Source organism: Myiozetetes cayanensis, unplaced genomic scaffold (assembly GCF_022539395.1).
Source record: "Myiozetetes cayanensis isolate MyiCay16 unplaced genomic scaffold, myiCay2020 scf52, whole genome shotgun sequence".
NCBI classification, from domain to species: Eukaryota; Metazoa; Chordata; class Aves; order Passeriformes; family Tyrannidae; genus Myiozetetes; species Myiozetetes cayanensis.
This window is the reverse complement of record NW_026087765.1, coordinates 381,297-403,275: the sequence shown is the minus strand read 5'-3', so window position 1 is coordinate 403,275 and position 21,979 is coordinate 381,297. Positions and strand designations below refer to the sequence as shown.

The following is a 21,979-nucleotide window of genomic DNA, read 5'->3' as shown; positions in this document are numbered from 1 at the left end:
CCGTGGGATGGGGGAAAAAAAAAACCAAAACAGTACTCTCCAGGTACAAACCAAAAACCAAAAAAAAACTCGGTTCCCCTTCCCTTCCCACACTGGGAAGGAGAGAGAGAGAGGGACTGGGGGGGGGGGAAGGGGGAAGGAAAAGAAAAAAAAACAGCAATAAAACAGAAAGTTCTCCCAATGGAAGAAAACTCACGAACTTCAGCTGATTAGGATTAGTGTTAAGCAGGGCCTGCAGCCAGCAACAGCTGAGAAGAGAACAGCAACAAACTCCACTCCGACAGGAAGAAAAGAAGCAAACTAGGCAGCTCTGCAGCTTACAGCAGGTCCTCGCCTCACTGGCACACACACACCAGCCACACCTCCCTTCCCCACCTCCTTCCAGCCCCACACACCAGTTCCCCCTCAACTCTTCCCCCTTCGTTGTCAAGGAGACTAATCTCTCAGCTATTACTGGGCCAGGCCGATTCTTTTGTTCACCTAATGGGCAATATACAGAGCACACACACACACGGCAGGGGGAAGGGGAAGAAAAAATTCTTTGCTAAAATCAGAACTATGACACCCGTATAAATTTTTTCAAATACCCCTTGACCAGACATTACAAAGGATACATTACGTATCCTACAGACAAGAACGAATACCTAACCAGACGGGAGGGTCTGGATTGTACAAAATAGTGGGAACACCAATCACATTTCCCTTTTGTTGTGAACTAGAGACTGAAATGCCTGAATTTTCCAACCCCTTCAGAATACCATGTGCTAAACACCCAGACTCTGAACATTTTAGCTGGGTAATTTGTAAATGTGAGATATGTAATCAAAAGTGGTATTGTTCTTCAATCAATAGACAACCTCATTGTTGTCATGAGATGCAGATTCAGTACATTTGAGTGTCCACAGAGATTATTAGACCGGACAGAGGTCTGTAAAATATTTTGTGGATGGGAATTACTAATGCCGGTGAATTGGGAAATTTATGAGACAAACTGGGAGGCAGTATTGAGGGAGTGTTGCTCTAGACTTTCCTGGAGGTTGGGTCAACCAAGTAGAGAGATATACTTGGAATTACAAAGAATAATTAAAAAACTTAATATTTGGAAATAGAGTCGCTGACAAAGACATTATATTCCCTCAAATCGAGATAGGAGAAACTCTGACAATTGTTTAGGTAAGACTCCTGAAGAATCCCACTGCTGCCGAGAAGAACTGATACCTCGTTGCTCCCTGCAAAGGAGTAGACGAAGGAAGGCAGAGTGGTACAACGGTGGAGACAACTTGCCAAATACCCTTTACCTCTAAGACGAGAAAGGAATTGTGTTGTTGGTTGCAGAAATGGACAGATTTTTATTATTAATTATAAGCATGACGCTTATAACGCGCGAAACAAAAACTCTAAACCAGCCCTATAGATGGGCTGTAATCAGATTAGATGACAAACAAATAGTCAAGGAGACAATAAGTGCCAGAACTCCTACTTTTAATATCACTAATTGTGACTTAATAAAACACATATCATATGTGTACAAACCAAATATAGTCTATGGCAGACCTCTTGAGACAAGAACAATTAATCATTTACCCTCTTACTGGTATCCCAAATACAATCCAAGAAAGTCATATTGCAACTATCCAGGATATAACTATTGTGGTTACTGGGGCTGTGAAACTATAGCTACTGCTTGGGAACCTGAAATGTATGACAAATACATTATAGTCCAATGGGCTCCTCTAGGGTGTACACATCCTCCCTCAGGCATTGGTATCATGGGATCCAGATCACCGGTGTCAAAATGCTCACATTTGCAATTTCAGATCAAAAGTCCTGATGATCCAGAATGGATAACAGGAAAAATATGGGGAGTGCGATTGCACTTACCTGGGACAGATATAGGAAGTGAAATAAAGATAATAAAACAACCAATGTCTCCACCATCTCAGACCATAGGACCTAACAAGGTAGTAAATAACGAAAAGGAGAAAGGAAAAAACAAAGGGGAAGAAAAGTCATCACAACCTTTTCTACCCACTACAAAAACCTATGAAAAAATAAGACTCTCTCCCGGAGTAAGAGAGCTTTTAAGATTAGCAGAGGCATCCTATAGTGCTCTCAATCAGTCCACACCCAATATAACTAAATCCTACTGGCTGTGTTATGACGATGAACCGCCGTTCTATGAAGGGATCAGACTGAATGTTACTTTTAACATAAATAAAGAAAATAATCCTAAACAATGCAAATAGGACCAGAAAAGAGTGGGACTTACCATGCAACAAATTAGAGGATATAGAACATGTATGGGAAATGTTCCCCTAAACAAAGATGAATTGTGTGGTTTTGAAGTATTAAAACCAAACAAAAGAAAATATCAATGGGCTATACCAAATAAAGAAGAATGGTGGATATGTTCAAAAATGGGCTTAACACCCTGTGTGTTTTTACCAAAATTTAATGAAAGTACTGAATTTTGCATACAAATTGTGATAATACCTTGAATGATTTATCATTCTGAGGAATCACTGTTTGAACAATGGGAATCGGGTCATCATAAAATACAAAAACGAGAACCGATTACCCTCACTATAGCTATGTTGCTGGGACTGGGGGCAACAGGAACCGCGACAGGAATCACTTCCCTGGTTCAACACAGAAAAGGACTAATAGCCTTAAGGACAGCAGTAGATGAAGATTTAGATCGAATCGAAAAATCAATAACATATCTAGAACAATCACTCACCTCACTCTCTGAGGTGGTATTACAAAACAGAAGGGGACTGGATCTGATATTTCTAAAACAAGGGGGACTATGTGTAGCATTAGGAGAAGAGTGTTGTTTTTATGCAAACCATTCAGGAGTTATCCGAGAGTCCATGACAAAATTATGAGATGGAATTGCCCAAAGAAAGAAAAAGAAAGAATCACAACAAAACTGGTTCGAATCATGGTATAATCAATCTCCTTGGTTAACTACCTTAGTCTCTACCTTAATAGGTCCTCTAACAATGTTGATAATTACACTAACTTTTGGTCCATGTATTTTAAACAAATTCATGACTTTTGTCAAAAATTGAATTAACACAGTGCAGTTGATGACTATGTCCCAACAATATGAGGATATGAATAGAATGGTACCTGAAGAAAGACAAACTCCTAACCTAAATGCAACAAAAGAAATAATAATGAAATTTGATGAACAAATTTATGATGAAATAGGAAAGGGGGAACTGTAATAGGTAACCCAGGATAAAAGTTACAATTTGCTCATCAAATTGAGCTAAGCGATTAAGGTTAATTGCACCTATTACCATGAGTTCAATAAGAAGAACTTTGTTTTTGTTATGGACTGGGCAGTCACAAGGAAACTACAATGTTGTAGTAGTTAAGTGATTACCTACATGATTATTATGAATTTGTATGTTTTAGTACTATACAGATGGTTGCTCTAAGCATACCTACAGGGCAAGAAAATAAAAGCAGCAAGAACCAAAGGGAGAGGACTTACCCCCCCGTCTGGAAATCTCCAAGAGACAGCCTCTGAAGACTACGGTCTAATCCGATCATTGGCTGAAAACAGGCGACAAGATGGAGCCCGCGAAAAACAAAGACCAATATCGGGAAAGCCCGCGAAATAAGGACCAATATCGGGGAAGCCCGCTAAATGAAATCCAACGAAGAAACTGAAAGAGACTCGAGGGGTGGAGAAAAAGGGTGGGGTATAAAAGATGGACCGTTGGTCTGTCACGTTGCAGACCGCTGATGGAACGAAAGTGTCCTCCAGTCACCCAGCGCGCTGTTTTGCTTACTTGCCTTCAATAAATTTCTTTTATATTTTACCAAAATATAATTTTGGTCTTTTTACCAATAACACCCACACTTGCAAAGCCCTGTAGCGACAGGTGAGGGACAAAACAGCAGGTGATAAAGGTGCAGTGGAAGCCACAGTCCTAACCCTGCATGCAGGCAGTTCAGGACATTGGTCGCCTGAGTCTGACCCTGGACGTGACAGTCTCATTCGGCAGCATCCTGAATAACCAAGTAGCCTTTTTCAAGGAGAGCACTGCTTGCTCCACACGGAGAAGTGCCTAGGAAAGGTGGTCTAACCAAAGCTCATCTCCATCCTTCACCTGGTTGGTTAACTGTTGCCAACGGGTATCTTCTGATGAAGTCAAATAAAGATTAAAAGGCAGACACCTGCCTTCAAAGGTGTACTCAAATTAACACTTGCATATGGGGTCTGGTTACACCAGGTGCTGCAAAGTATCCTGGGAGTTGTAGTTCTAAGTACTCTGTCACACATGCTCTGTTGAATGCTTGCATGGGGTTGGCCTTAGGAAGTTACCTGTGTGACGTGGCAGCATTTGAAACTGCTATATAAGCTGTGGCTCCTTGAATAAACGTTACTCTTGTTACACACCACGTTGGTGTCGCTATGGTCCCTATGGGACTTATTATTTATTATATTAATAACTGCTACACTTACATGCTGGAACGTCAGAACCATGCCTGATACTGCAGATAGTGGATGTCCTGAGCGTCGCTCCGCTGTAATTGCCCATGAACTGTCACGACTCAACATCGACATTGCTGCTCTCAGTGAAGTTGGTCTCCATGAGGAAGGCAGTCTTAGAGAACATGGTGCTGGTTATACACTCTACTGGTCAGGTAAACCCAATCTGAAAGGCATCTCTCAGGAGTTGGCTTCATGACCAAAAACTCTATTGCCTCTAAACTTGAAAATCTGCCGATTGGTCATTCTGATTACATTATCTCCCTATCTCTCCCACTACAGAACAAGCAACATGCTGTTCTCTTCAGTATAAATGCCCCAACCCTCCAAGCTTACGCTGCTGAAAAAGATAAATTCTACACCGACCTGTGCCACCTTATCCAAAAGGTTCCTGCAGATGATAAGATCATTATCCTTGATGATTTCAACGCCAGAGTAGGAAAGAACTCTGAAGCCTGGAAAGAACTACTAGGCAAGCATGGTGTTGGGAACTGCAATGATAATGGTCGCCTTCTGCTAGAGTTTTGTGTTGAGCAGCAGCTTACCATCACCAACACTGTCTTTCAGAAGAAAGATAGTCTGAAGACAACCTGGATGCATCCTAGGTCCAAGCACTGGCACATCTTGGTCCGACAGAGAGATATCCGCGATGTTCGTCACACCCGCGTGATGCCTAGTGCAGAATGTCAAACGGATCATCGCCTTGTGCGCTGTAAACTTAACCTCCACCTTAAGTTCAAGCCTAAAAAGGGTGGCATTCCTAGAAGGAGACTTCAAGTTAACAGTCTTCAAACAGCTACAGTGAGGGACAGTTTCCAGGCAAATCTTCAATCCAGGCTCGAAGTTCATTCCACAGATCCCTCTCCTGAAGTGCTTTGGCAACTTATTAAAAATAGCATTCTGCAGTCCTCTGAAGAATCCTTAGGGTTCTCCTTCAAGAAAAACAAGGACTGGTTTGATGAAAACAATCATGAGATCCAGGAATTTTTGAGTAAGAAGAGAACTGCTCACCAAGCCCACCTTGCTCAGCCATCTTGTTTTATAAGAAAAGCAGCCTTTCGACTCGCATGCAGCAAGCTACAACAGAAACTTCGTGACATCCAGAACAAGTGTGGGACCCCTAATGTTGCCAAATCTCATGCAAACTCTTATTTCACGTTCCTTAAAGTGAGCTTTGTCAGAGTTTACCTCCCAGCTCCCAGTGCCCATCATCTGCCCTTCTTGCAGCTTTATGACTTGCTGTTTTTTGCACTTACAGCTTTTGCTGTCTACCTATCCTCCCTGCAAAACTCCAGCAATCTGGCGGCAGTGGAGACACAGGATGCCATTAGAATCCAGGATTCCACCTACAATTTTGCATTAATCAGTGCTAAATCCCCTGTTAAACATGGTTATGATGTTCCCAACATGAACTTTTTGAAGATTTTTATGCCTTCTGATTTCCTAAGCTGATTTCTTACGGATTTGTACATGAGTTCAATTCTGGGAATTTCACTCAGCATTTATGTCTGTGGAGGTGAAGTGACTGGTCACAATGTTCAGAGGTGCTTCCCATTCACCCAGTGTGCTTAGAATTCTTTTCTCATCCCCAAGTGACCCTCGAATTTCAAGACTCACAAGGGGCATTTCCCAGGGCTCAAGGAAAATATAATATTGTAAATATACAAAAGAATTTCTGATGGTGTAAATGATCAACCCTCTGCAATCTTCACTGGGTGCTGGGATGAGAAAAAGCAATTAAGGCATATTGATCACTGGGTCAATTTCAAAATCTACCCTCGGGAGCCTGACCTACTTTGGACTAAGCTTGTTCACTGGCAGTTTCCCCTCAGCTTCCAGGTAAAATGAGCTGCATTGACAAGGACAGTGCTGCTCTCTGAGATAACAGTGGGTAGACAACAGTGTTCCACAGGCTGGATGGACCCAGCTGGTAACACTTAAGGGAATGCATCAGTGCTGAGCAGATGTATCACAGCTGTCTCCATAACACACATCTCAGCCCAACTCACAGCTGGATCCCGCTGATGGAACAACTGGGTAAAGCTGGGCAAACCCGCTTTTACGTGGGTTTTTCTTTAATTTATTAATCAGGACAGATTTAGCCTCAAGCCCTTGAGAGACTGTAACAATCTGCAAGGTCTTCGCTTTTTTGGAATGATTTACCAAGGGGAACAGCTAAAGCCAGCAGCTTTTTCCTCTAGATAGCTGGAACAAGGTATTGCAGCTGTTTCCATACACAGAGCAGAGGCACTGGGCATGAAAAGGCTTGTCAATGCTAGGGGCTGGCTCTGCTTCTCCTCCACCTGCCCCATGGTGCAGACTCCAGTTCATCCCAGATGGGCAACACAGGCTGTACAGATGAGAAGAGAGGTGTACACATTCCCAGTCACCCTAAAGCTGCTCTGCACAGATCTCTCTCTCCCTAGCGCCTGCTAATCCATTTTCCCTTTCCTTCTGGAAGGCTTTCTTCTGAAGGAAGAAAGATGATGATCTAATTTCATCCCAGGAACTGCATACACAGCATATTGGACTTCTAGTAACACTGCCACAAATTAGTAGAGCACAGTAACAGGAAAGAAAACAAGAAATTCTGCTTGCTAATGGAATAGAGAGGTGGTGGAAAAAATCAAATGTGCTCTGCCTACCTATCCTTGCCTGGATGCACAGAGTTTGAACTCCATGACAGTCATGGATCATGTGTAAACAGAAGTCTCTCTTTGAAGGGTTGGGAAGTGGCGCTGCACCGGTGGGTAGGCAGAGTGCTGCAGTGTGAGGCCGTGTGTACTTCTTTCTGCCCCTGGCCTCAGCTGACCTTGGGCTTTTGACTCCCAGTGCCTCATTTTCCCCATCTACACAGTAAGTTCTGCTCTTCACAAAGGGCGAGTAGCAGGTAGGATGAGGGGAGATATCTACACTTAGCTAAACACATTTTTGCTCTTTCGTTTTCTCTAGAAACACAATATGAGAAGGGAAAGGCATACAGACTTTTCAGAGGACAGAGGTGAGGCAGCTGGGGCAGCCAGGCTAGAACTTTCCAATCAGACTTGTGGAAAATGGCTTATCTGGGAAACAGCTTGAGACCTAGCCAGGCCCCAGCAGCCAAGTGCAGAGGCGGAGCTTACACTGGGGCTGTTTGTTAGATATAAAAGGCTTGGATAGGTCAGTGTTGACCACAGCGCCTGTGAGGTGGCTGAGAGAAGCTGTGCAGAAAGCAGAGAGCAGTGCTGGCCATGGGAAAGGCAGCCCCAACTCTCCTGGTACTGCTCAGCCTGACAGCAACTATTTGTGATGCTGAGGACACCTGCTCAGGTGAGTGGAGCACAAATCTTACTGCCATCCCACTGAGACAGCCTGTTTCATCTCTCCCCATAAGAGCAGGAGCTGGGGGGGCATATAATTTTGTTCCTTCTAAGCTTTTTTAAATTCAGCTGCAAGTGGTGGGAGTGCAAGGGGGATGCTGAAGTCTGAGAAGCCACTTAACAAAGCAAATTCCAATTAAAAATGCAACATCCTTCCCCAGTCACCAGCGGGATCTCTAGGAACAGGCTGTTCCCATTGAGATTTTCCATCCTGGTTAAGGTTTTTGTTGGTGGTACCTTGGCACAGTTACCAAAGGATGCAGAACAATACAGAGGATTAGTGGATGCCTGCTGGGTGCCAGGCACCCTGGAAGCCTGGGGATGCTACACAGTGCAGTGTTCTGTCTGTATTCCTCATGAAGGCCATAGGGACAATTTCAAACTGACCTGCCATCAGGAAATTTAAGAGAACACTTACTGCCCACAGATCCATCAGTGTCACTTACTCCACTGTTAATACTCCACTGGTGTACCTCTCAGCTTTTGTTTTATTAAGCTGCAGTGTATTTGTCATGCAATGTCATATATATTTCATATATATCAGCCTCCTCTCCTACTGAACTCTCCTGAGGCAGGACAGATTCAGAGTCTGGCTCCCCTAAAATGTGAGATCCTCAATGCCATTCATACAACAGCTGTCAATTCACACAACACCTTCAAATTTCCACACTCATTGCTTTTGATCAAGTTTTTCTTCAACTTCAGAGGGTTTGCTTTCCTCTCCAAAATATTTCAGAACCCTAATAATCTCCACAAACACTTTCTTCCTTTCCTCAGAGGTGAGAATAGTGGGACTGGGTGATGCTGACCGACTCGCCATTCTCCAAGGATGCCCAGGTATCCCAGGTGTCTCTGGCCCAAAAGGAGAACCAGGTCTCCCAGGAAAAAAAGGTGAGACCCCTAAAGCCAAGGATGAGAACTGTGATACGAGACAGCTTTTTTGCTTTGGTTAAGGGAAGCAAGATGAGGCTTCAGCAGTGGCAGCCTTGGCACTGGCCGCTGTTAGCAACTGGAGAATCAAATAGGAGTGGAAAACACCCCCAACTAGACATGTTCTGATACACATGGAGTCACCTCTTTCTTCCCTGAGTCCTGTCACAAGTCTGAAAGTTAAAAGACATGCTAGGGTGTGAAATGTCATAATTCATTTGTTTCTCTGCAGCAAAATAACCCATTTATTTTCTGCAGATTAGGACTTAAACTGACAGTGTAAGTGTAATGAGGCTTCAACAGAAGAAAAGGAGTAAGGAAAAAGAGTAAACTACATTGCAAGACTGAATGTAATTAACAAAACCCAGGTCCCTTTCTTCTGTGAAAGCAAAGGCCCAGCTATCCCGGATTTTGTGACCTCTCCCCTCTGGTCAGCTTGCAACGTGCACATAAAAAAATGAGTCTTTCTTTACAGGAGAAATGGGAAAACAGGGATTCCCTGGGAAAGCAGGACCACCTGGTGCAAAAGGTAATGCATAACATATTCAGTTCTAATCCATAAATCTCCCCAAGTTCAGGACAAGTATTGGGAGACTGGGTCTACAGAAATGAACTGCAGGGTTGGCCATAGTCCAGGAAACAGCCCTGAAGTAGCATAGTCAAAGCCTGATTTTGGGGTATGGCTATTGCATGGAGTGAGCTTTAGAAACAGTGTCCTTGAGTGGGACCGCAGCACAGAGGAAGATAACTACTCTTCTCAAACTTCCCACTGATCCTTAACAGCACCCTAAAATCAGACCTCTCCCTATTCCCCACTCCTACCCTGACCTTCCTCTGCCACAAAACAAACCTGCCCAAATATCCTGCAGCTCTGAGGAACTTTGAAACTCACTGCAGAGCTTCATCTCAGAGGCCTGAAGCAGAGGCACGTTGCTCAGTGCTTCCAACAGTCTCCAGGCTTGGACTCCGTGCACAATGCCCACTTGATTAGAAGGACAGAATCAAAACACCAAGAAACATCTGACACATGGTGAGGTTTTCTTTGTAATAGGATGAGGCCCTGAAAAGAGGAACATGTCTGTTGAGAAACTGGCTTTCATCACCCAGCTTGTACTTAGGATCTTCAGCAGGGCCTGTGTGCTGCAAAATGTTGGAAATGTAACTATTCTAAAGAAAGGAGTTCCCAGTACAAGGTAGCACCCAGGAACTGAGCGCTGACAAGCAGGGAAAACACCTTGGCCAAAAGCACCACAGACTTGAGCTGAAACTTCAGTAGGAGATGGACAAACCCACTGAAAAAGCAGCTGTTGCACAAAATCTCACACGTGCCTGACTCTAAACAGGAGGTGGCATGGCAGTTCTCTCTTCCCTGTATCTGGATCTTCCTGCTGTATCCGAGAGATAGTTGTTCAAGAGAACATGGCAGCACCACCTGGGACACTCAGTTCAGCACCGTACCTTTGCACCTCTTGACAGGCTCTCTTGTACATTTGGGACATATTGAGGGCCTGGGGCAGCCACCTTGGAAGCCACAGTAATTCATATGTGATGAGCATTTTCCTCTTGTGTTTTGCAGGAGCAGCTGGAGAGCCTGGTTTGCCAGGACTGAAAGGTAAATCACGCTGTGCTGAATTCAGCATGTGAGCTACTTTGTTAGACTTCCACCTGTACTGTTCTGCAACAACACGCCAGAACAGAGCAATTATAGAGAAATGGAAGTACCCCACTAGGAATTGGATGGAGTTCTTTGGTGAGAGTTGTGCCCCATCATAGGTTCAGCCCTGGCCCAGGTGCTGTGGGGAGAACTCTTCCCAAACCAGCTCTTCAGCAACAGGTGCTGCCCTCCGCTCCAGAACCTGGTGTTGCTGTCTGGCACCATCAGCTTGTGCGTCACCCAGCAGCCACCCCATGAACCTTCTGGGCAGCCTGCAGAGCTGCTCCCACTCTCTCAGGGTGCTGGGTGTCTTTGCTGTAGTTACAGGGGTCTATGACTTGGGTTCCCATATGACCCCCCCCGTGCTCTCCAGGGTCTGTGCAGATGGGCTGGTGGGTCTCCTCTGGTGGGCCTGGGAGTAGCCAGGGCAGAGCTTATATTTAGTTACTCCTCCTGCCTGGTTTCTCCATGCCTTTCATCTGTTTAGCACAGAGGAGCCAAGCGCTTCCTGTAGTATCACAGCTCTCCAGTTCAGCTAGATTTGTCTTGGCAATGATGCCAGTTGCTGGGGGAAGGGGAGTGCTGACTGTGGAAGCTGAAGAAAAATTGATGAAGTTGTTTGTCCAACAGGAACAAAAGGAGAGCCTGGATTTCCAGAAATATGGGGTGAGTCTCATTCTAGGTCTTCATGCCACTGTCAGCTTTGAAGAGTTCATGTTGGTGGACTACCTGCAACAGAAGTCAGGACAGGAATAAGAAAAAATTCAGAGTGACATTAAAGGACAGAGTAAGGAAATATCACAGTTAACCAGTTTGATTCTCACAGGTACATGCAGCTTCTGTGGGTCTATTCTGTACTCCAGTCAGGCCAAGAAAGTCATGTTCTCTGAGCACTATTCGGGTCTCCTGTTCTCTGTGTGGGAGAGATAGACCTGGTGGAGGTCTATCTGAGTTTTTTGGAGCTTCAGTGTCCGGGTTTCCAAGACGAAATCATTAGAAAGAGCTGTATGGACATGCAGCTACTTAAAAGGCAGTTACGCCCCTCCACTTGCTTGAGTGGGAAGCTTCCGTAGATGCAGAGTTCACATATGTGGTAGTGATCAGATTAACCTAATCACTGGAAAAAAGATGGGGAAAAAAAAAGGGAGAAAGAAAACAAAAAAGCTTCAGTTAACCCATCTGACTCCATGAGCTAAAGCCAGAGCTACAGCCTGCTCTGGCTACAACTGGATGTTGCATGGCCACAGTCACATGCAGGGCCTCAGGCAGATCAGAGCTGCTGTAACACCTGAGGGACTGGGATGCCACTGAACTGCCCGCTGCTACCCCAGCCACTCCTCTGCCCTTTTATGTTTACTGGGCATGTAAAACATTTGACTAATAAGGAAAAGGCCAAGTCCAGGACCATATCTCCATTAGGATGGACATCCACGCCCACAAGACCGCCCGGTACAGCTGTGCACCCGTGCACCACATGGGGACATTGCACATTGGGACATCTGCACCACCAGCACCACCATCTGAGATCATCTCCCAAAACTTTCCCTAAGACAGACACAGATGCAGGTATAGGCTGGGATGTCTGATAGGGACCATTCCAGTCACATGTGAATCTGAGCTTCTGTTTGCAGGTATGGTTTTGGGAAGGAAAAAAATTATGCATAATATGTACATCTATATATATATATAAAATATATATTCAAAAGTGTTGTCTGTCTTGGGGAAACCTCAGTGTGGCCCTTCAGTACTTAAAAGGTGTTTATAAAAATGCTGGAGAGTGATTTTTTTACATGAGCATTGAGAAGACAAGGGGGAATTATTTAAAATAAAAAGAGGATTCAGATTAGGTATGAGAGGAAATTCTTTACTCAGAACAATTTGAGTAGGGTGGTGAGGCAGTGGCACAGGTTGCCAAAAGAAGCAGTGGCTGCCCCCTCCATGGAAGTGTTCAAGGCCAGACCGGATTGAGTTTGGAACAATCTTGTTAGTGGAAGGTGTCCCTGGCCATGGCATAGGGGTGGAACGAAATTTAAGTTCCTTCCAATCCTAAACAGTCTGTGATGCTATGATTCAGTCCACAGAGGATGACCTGAACACTGTTCACAGCTGCATGCTGTTTCTCTGTATGACTATTCCTTTTCTGCCAACTCCACACACACCCTCTGTGTCCTTCTCAGAGCAGCTCCATCACCCAGACCCCCAAGAGAGTCAGTGTGAATGAGAGGAATCTGAGCACCTTAGACCATCTCTTAGAAGGTGCCCATCTCCCCTGCAATATATGGACTCAGAAACCATGGCAGGGGTTATTTCCCAGCAGCCGCATGCCAGGGTCCTGCAGTGCTACAAGCTAGCTGGGTGCTGAAGGGCTCCAAGCCTCAAGGCTGGTGTGCTCCCTGGATGCAGTGAGCACATTATAATTCCTTCCACGTGATCTCTTTCTCTGATTTGCACAGAACCCAAGAATTGCCAAGAGCTGTTGGGCAAAGGGAAGATCTTGAGCGGCTGGTACACCATCTACCCCCAAGGCTGCAATGCCACAGCTGTCTTCTGCGACATGGACACAGATGGTGGGGGATGGATTGTGAGTAGGATGAGAGAGGGAGGTTTGTATGTTCCTAAAGTGATTTTTGTTAAGGCTGCAAAGGGTGGCTCCAAAATAGAAACAAAAGGGAGGAAAACACAGACTTGAGCAGACAGCTGAAGTTCACATTAGCAAGCCAGTGTGAATCCCTGTGTGGATGAAGGAGAATCTCTCAGGAGTTGTCTCTGGGAGCAGATCAAGAGCCACTCGCTGCTTAAATCAGCAAATCATTCCATCCTCATTTCCAAGGGCAGATGGAGGACATCCTCTATTGAGGGACTCCTTTGAGGTTTGCTCCCCAGAGACCTACAAGAGTGTCCTGATGCAGGGGGCTGTGTACCTCAGGTGCTGTGGATGCTTTGGGCGAGGGATGGGCTGGTTTGGCTCAGGGTCTCCTTTCCTCTAGGTTTTCCAGAGGCGCTGGGACGGGTCAGTGAAATTCTTACGAGATTGGGATTCATACAAACGCGGCTTTGGCAACCAGCTGACAGAGTTCTGGATGGGGAATGACAACATCCACTTCCTCACCTCGCTGGGTAAGGTTTGCCTCTGTCCCGGGATGGGGCCATGAGAGTCCAATGCCTGTACCACATTGGATCATTAAAGACCTCTGAGCTTCTTGTATCCATTTGATGCCCCCTACTGTTAATCCCCAACAGGATGTAGGTTCTTGCAGCCAATTACATGGAGGAAATTGTAATCTTAAAAAAAAACAACAAAGAATTCAAGAAAGAGAATGAGCTGGCTGCATGGTCTATCCCGGAGACAGGCCGAAACATTTTCCTACTCAACTGGTTATGTTGGCATCATCTTGTCCACACAAAGGCTTGAAGTCAGAGCTGTGTGCAGGAGTCCTGAGCATGTAGCTTTCAGTGCTCGTGACCACCCACCATCACATCAGAGAAGGTGCTTCCCAAGAAAACCATCAAAGGTAGAGGATATTAATATCCTCTGTGGGAATATTAAATAAAACATAATTTCTCACGTAGAGAAAGTTTCTCTCAAGATAGCTCAGGGCTCCTTAAAACCCCTCCCTGACACCCAGGGACGTATCCACCATAAGCTCTGCGCCACTGCTGTCAACCTATTCTTCTAGGACCCTGTGAACTCCGCATTGACCTGAGAGACTTTGAGAACAACTACTATTTTGCCAAGTATGCTTCATTCAGAGTTTTGGGAGAGTCTGAGAAATACAGACTGGTTCTAGGGGACTTCCTTGGTGGAAATGCTGGTAAGTTTGAGGCAGCTCACTTTTACTAGAGCATTTCAGAAGTGCTCAGCATCTATAATGTAGAGCTGTATCATGCAAACTCCTTGTATCAGCTACATTTTATAACAATTTTTTAAAACTGGCCATGGTACCTCTAGGTGCATGACCTCTAGGTGCAGGGAAGGAGAGAGACACCCATCACAGAAGTGTGACCCAGAGCATTACCTACAAGCCCAGCCACACGTTTTAACAGAAAATGTGGAGCCTGGTCCTGAGCAGCACCCAACCCAACTGACCTTCCCAACAGCTCTGGAGCAACCAGGCCAAGTTCTGCTTTTGATTACTTTGGCAGGAAATATTTGACCATGAAGTCTGGCACTTCCAGGGCTGGGGTGCTGTTCAGCCCTTGCAGCATCAGCACCGCATTCTCTTAATACCTGACATTTTGCTTTTCTTTAAAAATCACAGGTGCTGTGCTGGGGGTCAAGGTCCTGATCCTGGCACTGTGGAGTGAGGCCAGGGCTGCCTGTCCCCACTGGGTGCCCACATTTCACCCTGCTCACATTCACAGCAAACAAATTTCCTGCAAAATTCAATATCCCTCATAAAAGAATGAGTGAATCAACACCTAAGAAAGCAGTGCACTGCGTTTATGTGGCTTTGTACACTGCAATTCTGTCTAGTATTTGAGACACCAGTGTGTCTGCAGAGAACCTGAGCAGTGCAAGAGAAGTGACACCCGTGTATCTGCGAGGAGAATCTGACCCATTTGATTAACAGGCATAGCTAAGTTGTCTGTGTGTTTTAGCAGAGCTCAGGATTCTTCTTTTGTCCAGGACCAAGGAAGAAACCTGGGCAACTGGGGCAACATTACGGCGGGATATATAAAATCTGCCTTGCACCCAGCAAGGGCCACGGGTGCCCAGCAAGGGTGCACAGGCACATCAAGGTCCTGTTTGTGATCCTTACTGCAGTAACTGTGAACCTGTGCTCTCTGCAGGAGACTCTTTATCATACCACAGGGACATGCCATTTTCAACAACAGATCAGGACAATGACATGAGCTCCTTTAACTGTGCCACAGAATACAAGGGAGCGTGGTGGTACAATGACTGTCATTACTCAAACCTGAATGGGATGTACTGGATGGGTGTGCATGGGAGCTACGCTGATGGTATCAACTGGAAGACAGGCAAAGAATACCACTACTCTTACAAGCGAACAGAAATGAAATTCAGGCCAGTCTAATATGGTAAGATGAGGTGCCAAGAGGTGCCCCTCACCAGCCAAGAGAAGACAGAAAACTTTTTGTTTGAGGACAAAAATAGACCAAGAAGGATATTACAGGTTGTGCCTTCTATGTAGAACAGGCTTTGAGGCCAGAAGAGATCAGTACTGGTTTGAGGTCCCTTAAGCACCAGACTCTCCCGACTTCCTCCAGCAGCCCTAATGATGCTGAGCCCAAGTGTCTTTTTCTGAAAAGTGCTTTACCTTGATTTAAAGAACAAGTGATAGGTGAGGTCACCGCATCTGAATAAAGCTTTCTGATATTATTACCCTAAATGTAATTACTGGTAATTTTCAGTCTAATCCATGTATATGAAGCCTCCAATATTCTTGTAGAGTCTTTCTGTTGGACCCAAGAGTCATCTGAATGGCACTGAATTCCTCACCTGTCACCTCTCCTTGCAGGCTGTGATGGAGCCATGGCATAGAAAAGCATGGAAAGGACTGAGCTTCCAGCACAGGCCTGTCAGCATCACCCCTTCCCTCATTCCCTTCCCAAATCATCCAAGGCCTCAGGTGGGACCCCAGCTCCTGGAACCACAGCAGAGTTTCTCAGCATTTCCCACCATGACACAGCTGCAGCTGGCCCCACAGCCAGTTTCAGCCACTCTGCCAGGGCACATTTCTTGATCTCATTTGCCCCTGCGGACCAAGAACTGTATGCAAAAGTCTGTGTGGTACCAAGACACTACAGCAGGTACCACTGTTTTCCATTTCACCACTTCTCTATCACCCAGGAGCTTCATTTTGGTTTTCTCCTTCTCCCAGTCTGATTGGCATACCCTCAGCAGGAGCAAGGTCCCACAGCATCCAGTTGTATCTTACTCATCAGCTCCTGATGCTGATGCAGTAGCTTCTCAGAGAGGCCCAGGATGATGCACAACAGCTCTAGTGAACCACAGACTCCTCTGCAGAGAGGTACAAGCAGGTGTGACAGCCTGGGCTTCAACATAGCTAAAATGCTAAATCCCCTTTGTTTGCTCTCCTCTAGCTTCTTTTTTAACTACATAGAAACCATAAACATTTAAATTTTGTTTTTGAAGGATATTGATATCTGTGGGGGGATTAAGAGAACACCAAGAGCAGTTTACCCAAGCCCATCTAGCTGATATTGCTGTAGCACAATATGACTCCATAGAGGAAATATTCAGGTATGACAAGTCATTAGCAGTGCTAGGTGAGGTGGTTTGGATCTTGCTGCAGAGTGAAATTATCCTGAGTCCCTATGCTGGTTTTGGCTGGGGTAGAATTCATATTCTTCACAGCAGAAGTATGGGACTATGTTTCAGATTTGTGCTGAAGACAATAACGATAATACAGAGACGTTGATGTTATTGCTGAGTAGGGCTTTACACAAAGCCAAGGCCTTTTCTTCTTGTGACAAGGAATTTGGAAGACGACGCAGCTGGGACAGCTAACCAAAGGGATATTCCATACCATATGACATCATGCTCAGTATATAAAGTGGGGGAGAATAAGGAGGAAAGGTGGGACATACGGACTGATGGTGTTTGTCTTCCTGAATAGCCATTACACGTGATGGGGCCCTGTTCTCCCCGAGATGGCTGAACACCTGTCTGCCCGTGGACAGCGTAATTCCTTGTTTTGCTCTGCTTTGCTTTGTTCATGTGTGCAGTTTTTGCTTTCCCTATTAAACTGTCTTTATTTCTACCCCTGTTATCTAACTTCTTCTCTTCTGATTCTCTCCCTGATCCCACTTGTTGGGGAGTGAGTGAGCTGCTGTGTGGGGCTTAGTTGCCAGCAGGGGCTAAAGAACAAGTCCCTTAAGCTGGCATAATAAGGCAGGGGCTGGCACTGCAGCCCCTCCAGCATGAGTCCCAGCCACACTGATGCACAGGAATGCTCTCTGTGCTTATGCAGGCATGTGGGGGAGAGGGTTATAGAATCACAAAATGGTCTGGGTTGGAGGGGACCTTAAAGAGCATCTAGTTTCACCTGTCCTGCCATGGGCAGGGATGTCGTCCGCTAGATCACATTGTTCAGGGCTCCATGCAGCTTGGCCTTGAACAATTCCAGGGATGAGGCACGACACCTACAGCCATCACTGAGTTGGCTTGCACTAATTTCAGCCAGGAAGAACTAAATTCAGAATCCAGTTCCCCAGATACTTGTGCATACAGAGCTCCCACCTCTCCTCAACAGAAGGATTCTGACTGCTCCGTGACCTCTCACACCTGACCAGTGAGGGGAGAGGCAGGAAACAGACTTGAGATGTCTTAAAGGAATGTTCCCCCAACTCTCAGGATACCATCCAGTCCTTCTTGCTTCCTTTCCTCTTGCCAAGGGTCCCCAGAAGAAAAGCAGAATAGCCCCAGTCACTCTGTGACTGATTCTGGGCATTGATCATCTCAGAGCTTTTCCTCTGTCTCAGAAAGCTCAGGGATACAGTTTGCATGCTGTGTTTGAAACCCCTTTTCTGCTTTTTAGTAGGTCCAGAAAGGGCCAACCCTGAAGCCCAGAAATTACAATGTCCGTGAAGCTTTCTCCATTTCCCCTGTTGCAAATGACAACTCACTCTGTGAGAGTCACTAGGAGCAGGTTGAGACAGGTTATGGGGTATGGGAAGAGGACTTGGTTTCTACCACATCATGGAGCCAGACACACACTGAGAGGCTGGAAGCATCTCTTATGGCTTGTTGATGCACCGCCATCTGAAAGCAAAATCAGTGCCAAATTGGTCCTCAGGTCCCACCCAGTCCAGCCTCCTGGCAAGACGGAGGCTGCCTCAAGCAGCAGCCTCATGCATCGCCGGGGATGTGGGAAGACTCAGCAGTCTAAGCCACCCATGAGATTAATGCAGGACAAGGGCTGCATGGAAGCTCTTTCCAGGGAGGAATACAGCCACATGTAAGTGCCCAGAGATTTCAAAAATCTGAAAGCTGATTGATGTCAAGAAATTGGACTTTCAAATGAACAGTCTTCCTAACTAACACCGATGATTAACCTGTCATGATTTGTGTTTGGATGCAGCAGACCCAGTGGTGAACAGCTTCCTCCAGTTTTCAGAGGTGTCCCTGTGAGAGGGCAGCATAAAATCAAGTTGTGTCTGGGAAAGGGAAATAATTTCACTGTGGTTTGGTCCTTGGGGCGGAAAAGATGAATTCAACACCCTGTGCACTACATTTGTTGTGCTGCTGTTACCTTGTGCCCACCCAACCCCACTGAAGGGGTGATTTAACACACCAGCTGAGCCTCTCACAAACCACAGGCACATGGAGACAGTGAACTCAAAATACCAATCTCATACGTAATAATCTGTAAGATATGTCTAATTAAAGATTTGTTGTGCTACCTGTGCTGACAGAGCCCGAAACTGCTCATTTAGTTGTCGTTGGTGCCTGTGGCTGGAAACATGGCAGCACCAGAGAGCAACCCCATGATGATTAAATACAGCAGCTAGGGCTGATGCAGAAAAGAACCACTAGACTTCATTTCCAAATGGCATTTATAAAAGCAAACAAAAGACACAATGGAGGATGTGGGAATGCATGGCCCATGCGACACAGTCTGGCCAGGTCCATGTCCTCAGCACCTGCAGAGCAATGGGCCAACCAAGGGGAGAGAGGCAGAGGAGGCAGTTCCTGATCAGGTCTAGCAAAGACAAGCCTGCTGTACACTCAGACACCACTCCCTTCCCTCCACCGCCCACCTCACAGTTGCTTCAGTTCAGTGCCAGGACTCAGAGATATGACATTCAATCCCTAACCTGGATTTGCATCATAATGGCATGGGGAAGCCAGGCCCTGCATTCCCAGCAGAGGGGCTTGCACCTAGAGAGCAGCTCTCATTACTGAAGACCAACTCTTGGTCTACCCAGCAAATTTCTAGACCAGCTCTCTTCTCTCCCAACACTGGCTTTTCTAGTCCACACAGTGCCTGCAGAAAGTCTCAGCCCCACCTGGTCCCCCTGCAGCTGGCAACAAAGGTCCTTCTAGTAGGGACCTGATAAACTTGGGTCACCTGAGATCGAGCATGTGAACGAACCATGACAGTGGATGTGGTACAGGGAAAGGCTGGGAGAAACACAGATCCGATCCATCACAGGTGAGACCATGTTGGCTAATATTGTCCTCTGTGCAAAAACTATCTGCCATACACACACCCTCCCTGTATCAGTTTACTCCTTGAGCAGGCTTCTTATCCCCAAGGAGATAAATAAAACGAACATATCTTCATATGACAGTGTCGGGGGTGGACCAGAAGAGGCCTACAGAGAGTGGAGAGAGATGCAAAAGAACTACAAAGAAGGCTCAGAAGAAGAGATCTCTATCGAAGTCACCTAGTAACTGCAGCTGCGCAGAACTGCTTAGGACCCAGCTACAAGGCCGCAGCCTTGTAGCCTTTGCAGATTCCCATGTCTCTGCCCCCAGGACAATCCTTCCATTCTTCCCTAAGCTCTCCCTTCCCCTGGCGTGACCAGACATATTCTATGCAGCCTATCCCTCCAAGCTCACTTATCACTAGCTCACGGGATTCGAGGTTCCCCAGCAAGAAACCCACCTCTATTCCTGAACCTTCTGTATCCCCCTGTATATAAACTGTCTTCTTGTTTTAATAAACGCCATTTTGTGGGCCACATACACTTGTGTGTGTGCGTGTCCTGTCTCCCATACAAGATGTGCCGCTGGGTCTGTCGCGGGACCAAACCCCACCCGCGATAAATGGCGCTCTGAACGTGGAGCTCGAACTCATCTTTCTTATATTAAGAGAGATCTCGGCTCCCGTGAGCTACTGATAGACTTGGATTTCCGGAGTCCGGTCTATCCCAAAGACCCCACTCACAGAAGCCACGAGTGGGCTTTGCCCACTCAGTCTTCAGCCGCTGTTACTGCGAGAAACCAGCTGCGTGAGACCCCGGTGCTGGGACAACCCGCGCCGAGCGAGAGGAACCGGGACCGCGCGCCGCCGCCACCCGAGCAGCGCAGCTGCCCCACCCCTGCCGCCCGGGCAGCCGCCGCTTCGGACGGCACCGCCGCGCCGAGCCGCCCCGTGCTGCGCGCCGGGAGCCGCCGCGAAACCGCTCGCCGCTCCCCGAGGACCAACGGAGCAGCGAGCCGCCGCGGAGCCGCGCCGCGCCGGGAACCAGCGCCCAGCCCCCCTCCGCGCCGGGACCCGAGCAGTGCCTCAGCGGAACCGCCCAGGCTCCCGCGATCCCCGCGCCCCCGCACACGCCGCTGGGAATCGTAGTCGCAGCCCGCTCCAGCGTCAGACTGCGTTTGGAGGACCGCCTCGCTGAAGATAGCCTGTGAGTGATCCCAGAATCCTTTTCTTTTACTTTCAATATGGGCAACACACTTTCCAACTCAGAAAAGCAGCTTTATAAACGCATTAAAGCCATACTACTCTTTGAGGGTCATCCCATAGATAAAAAGTCCCTCAAAGCTTTAACGAAATGTCTTTCCAAGAACAAGCTTATTTCCCCAGATTTATTAACCTATCGGGAGCCCCTGGTGGTCTAGTGGTAAGGGCGCGGCGCTGTCACCGCCGAGGCCCGGGTTCGATTCCCGGTCAGGGCCACTCCCGGGCAGGTGGAGCTCGTTAGCCCTTAAAGGCAACCCACCTACGTCCTAAGGACCTCGCTGCCACCGTCCAAGCTCGCTTGGCCCCGGCAGATGAACCTTAGGATTAAAGGGTGGGCTCAGTTCCGCGCACACTGTGTCTCACCTAAAAAAATCCAATGCGCAGGCTGGAAGGTGGAAAGACCTTCCCCGGATCTTCGCTCGCAAAGACTGGCCATTATTATTAACCTATCGGCGGTGGTACAAGCTAGGAAACACGCTGGGACATGCCTTTGAACAGGGCGATAAGAACGCAGGTCTCTCTCTCATGTCATGGCGTGCCATCCTTCCACATTTGAAAAACCAGAGACATGCCAAAAGTAGCGACGAGAGCCCTTCTCTTCCGTCCAAAAAGCCCGAAAAAACTACCAAACCCCGCCCACCGTCCTCGCAAGATGGCGCGGACACCTACCCCCCCACCCTAAAGCGCGTGAAACAGCTAGGCACGCCCCCACCCCGGGATGAGGTCAGCGCACAAAGTGACTCTAGCCCTGACTCCACGCCCCCTCATTCCCCGACGACCACGCAGCGCTCCGCTTTTCCGAGGGGAGGGGCCGGAGCCGACGTGTTACCAACTGCGCCGACTCCCCGGATGTAAACATCCGCAAAAATGACTGCGCCCATGGATCCCGTGCCGCGAGTAGAAACCCTGCAACAACAGACACCCCAGCCGGTAGCAACACAGGCTGTGACTCCCCTACCGCAAGCAATAAGTGGCAGGGTCCGAGAAAGCAGGCAGAAGAGGCAGGGGACTTAGAACTTACTGAAAGTTTTCCCGGTTTTCCGAGAACGATAACCAGGACCGACAATGGGAACCTGTCCCATACCCTATCCTACGGGACGCGAAAAAAGCGGTTACAGACTATAGT

The 21,979-nt window shown here is 47.0% G+C and overlaps 1 protein-coding gene, 1 long non-coding RNA gene and 1 other non-coding gene across 14 annotated transcripts in view; 2 read left to right on the top strand and 1 right to left on the bottom strand.

The window, feature by feature from the left end:
- The window catches only part of LOC126649948 (uncharacterized), a 32,800-nt gene extending 11,280 nt beyond the window's left edge, over positions 1-21,520 (bottom strand). The window contains exons 1-3 of one of the 10 annotated variants that reach the window (XR_007631201.1): positions 21,217-21,520; positions 3,506-11,182; positions 1,882-1,953 (exon numbers count right to left, since the gene is read on the bottom strand). This is a non-coding gene — a long non-coding RNA (uncharacterized LOC126649948). Of the gene's footprint in view, positions 1-1,881; positions 11,183-11,277; positions 11,539-21,216 lie in introns of those variants that run through there. The other 9 variants (XR_007631205.1, XR_007631202.1, XR_007631203.1 and 6 more) reach the window with 9 other exon arrangements.
- Positions 7,693-17,202, top strand: LOC126649946 (ficolin-2-like). Of its 3 annotated transcripts, XM_050334342.1 has the most exons (10): positions 7,693-7,819; positions 8,647-8,760; positions 9,275-9,328; positions 10,376-10,411; positions 11,084-11,119; positions 12,907-13,034; positions 13,441-13,570; positions 14,131-14,265; positions 15,245-15,496; positions 15,937-17,202. In XM_050334342.1, the coding sequence occupies exons 1-9, from the start codon at positions 7,741-7,743 to the stop codon at positions 15,490-15,492; spliced, it is 960 nt and encodes a 319-aa protein (XP_050190299.1). In that variant the 5' UTR covers positions 7,693-7,740; the 3' UTR covers positions 15,493-15,496; positions 15,937-17,202. The 3 variants fall into 3 exon arrangements, with proteins under 3 accessions (XP_050190299.1, XP_050190298.1, XP_050190300.1); XM_050334341.1 differs by having other exon boundaries at positions 15,245-17,202; XM_050334343.1 differs by lacking the exon at positions 14,131-14,265 and having other exon boundaries at positions 15,245-17,202.
- On the top strand, positions 20,996-21,068 carry TRNAD-GUC (transfer RNA aspartic acid (anticodon GUC)). Its single transcript has one exon. It is a non-coding gene; the product is annotated as a tRNA-Asp (tRNA).
- Positions 21,521-21,979: the final 459 nt, after the last annotated feature.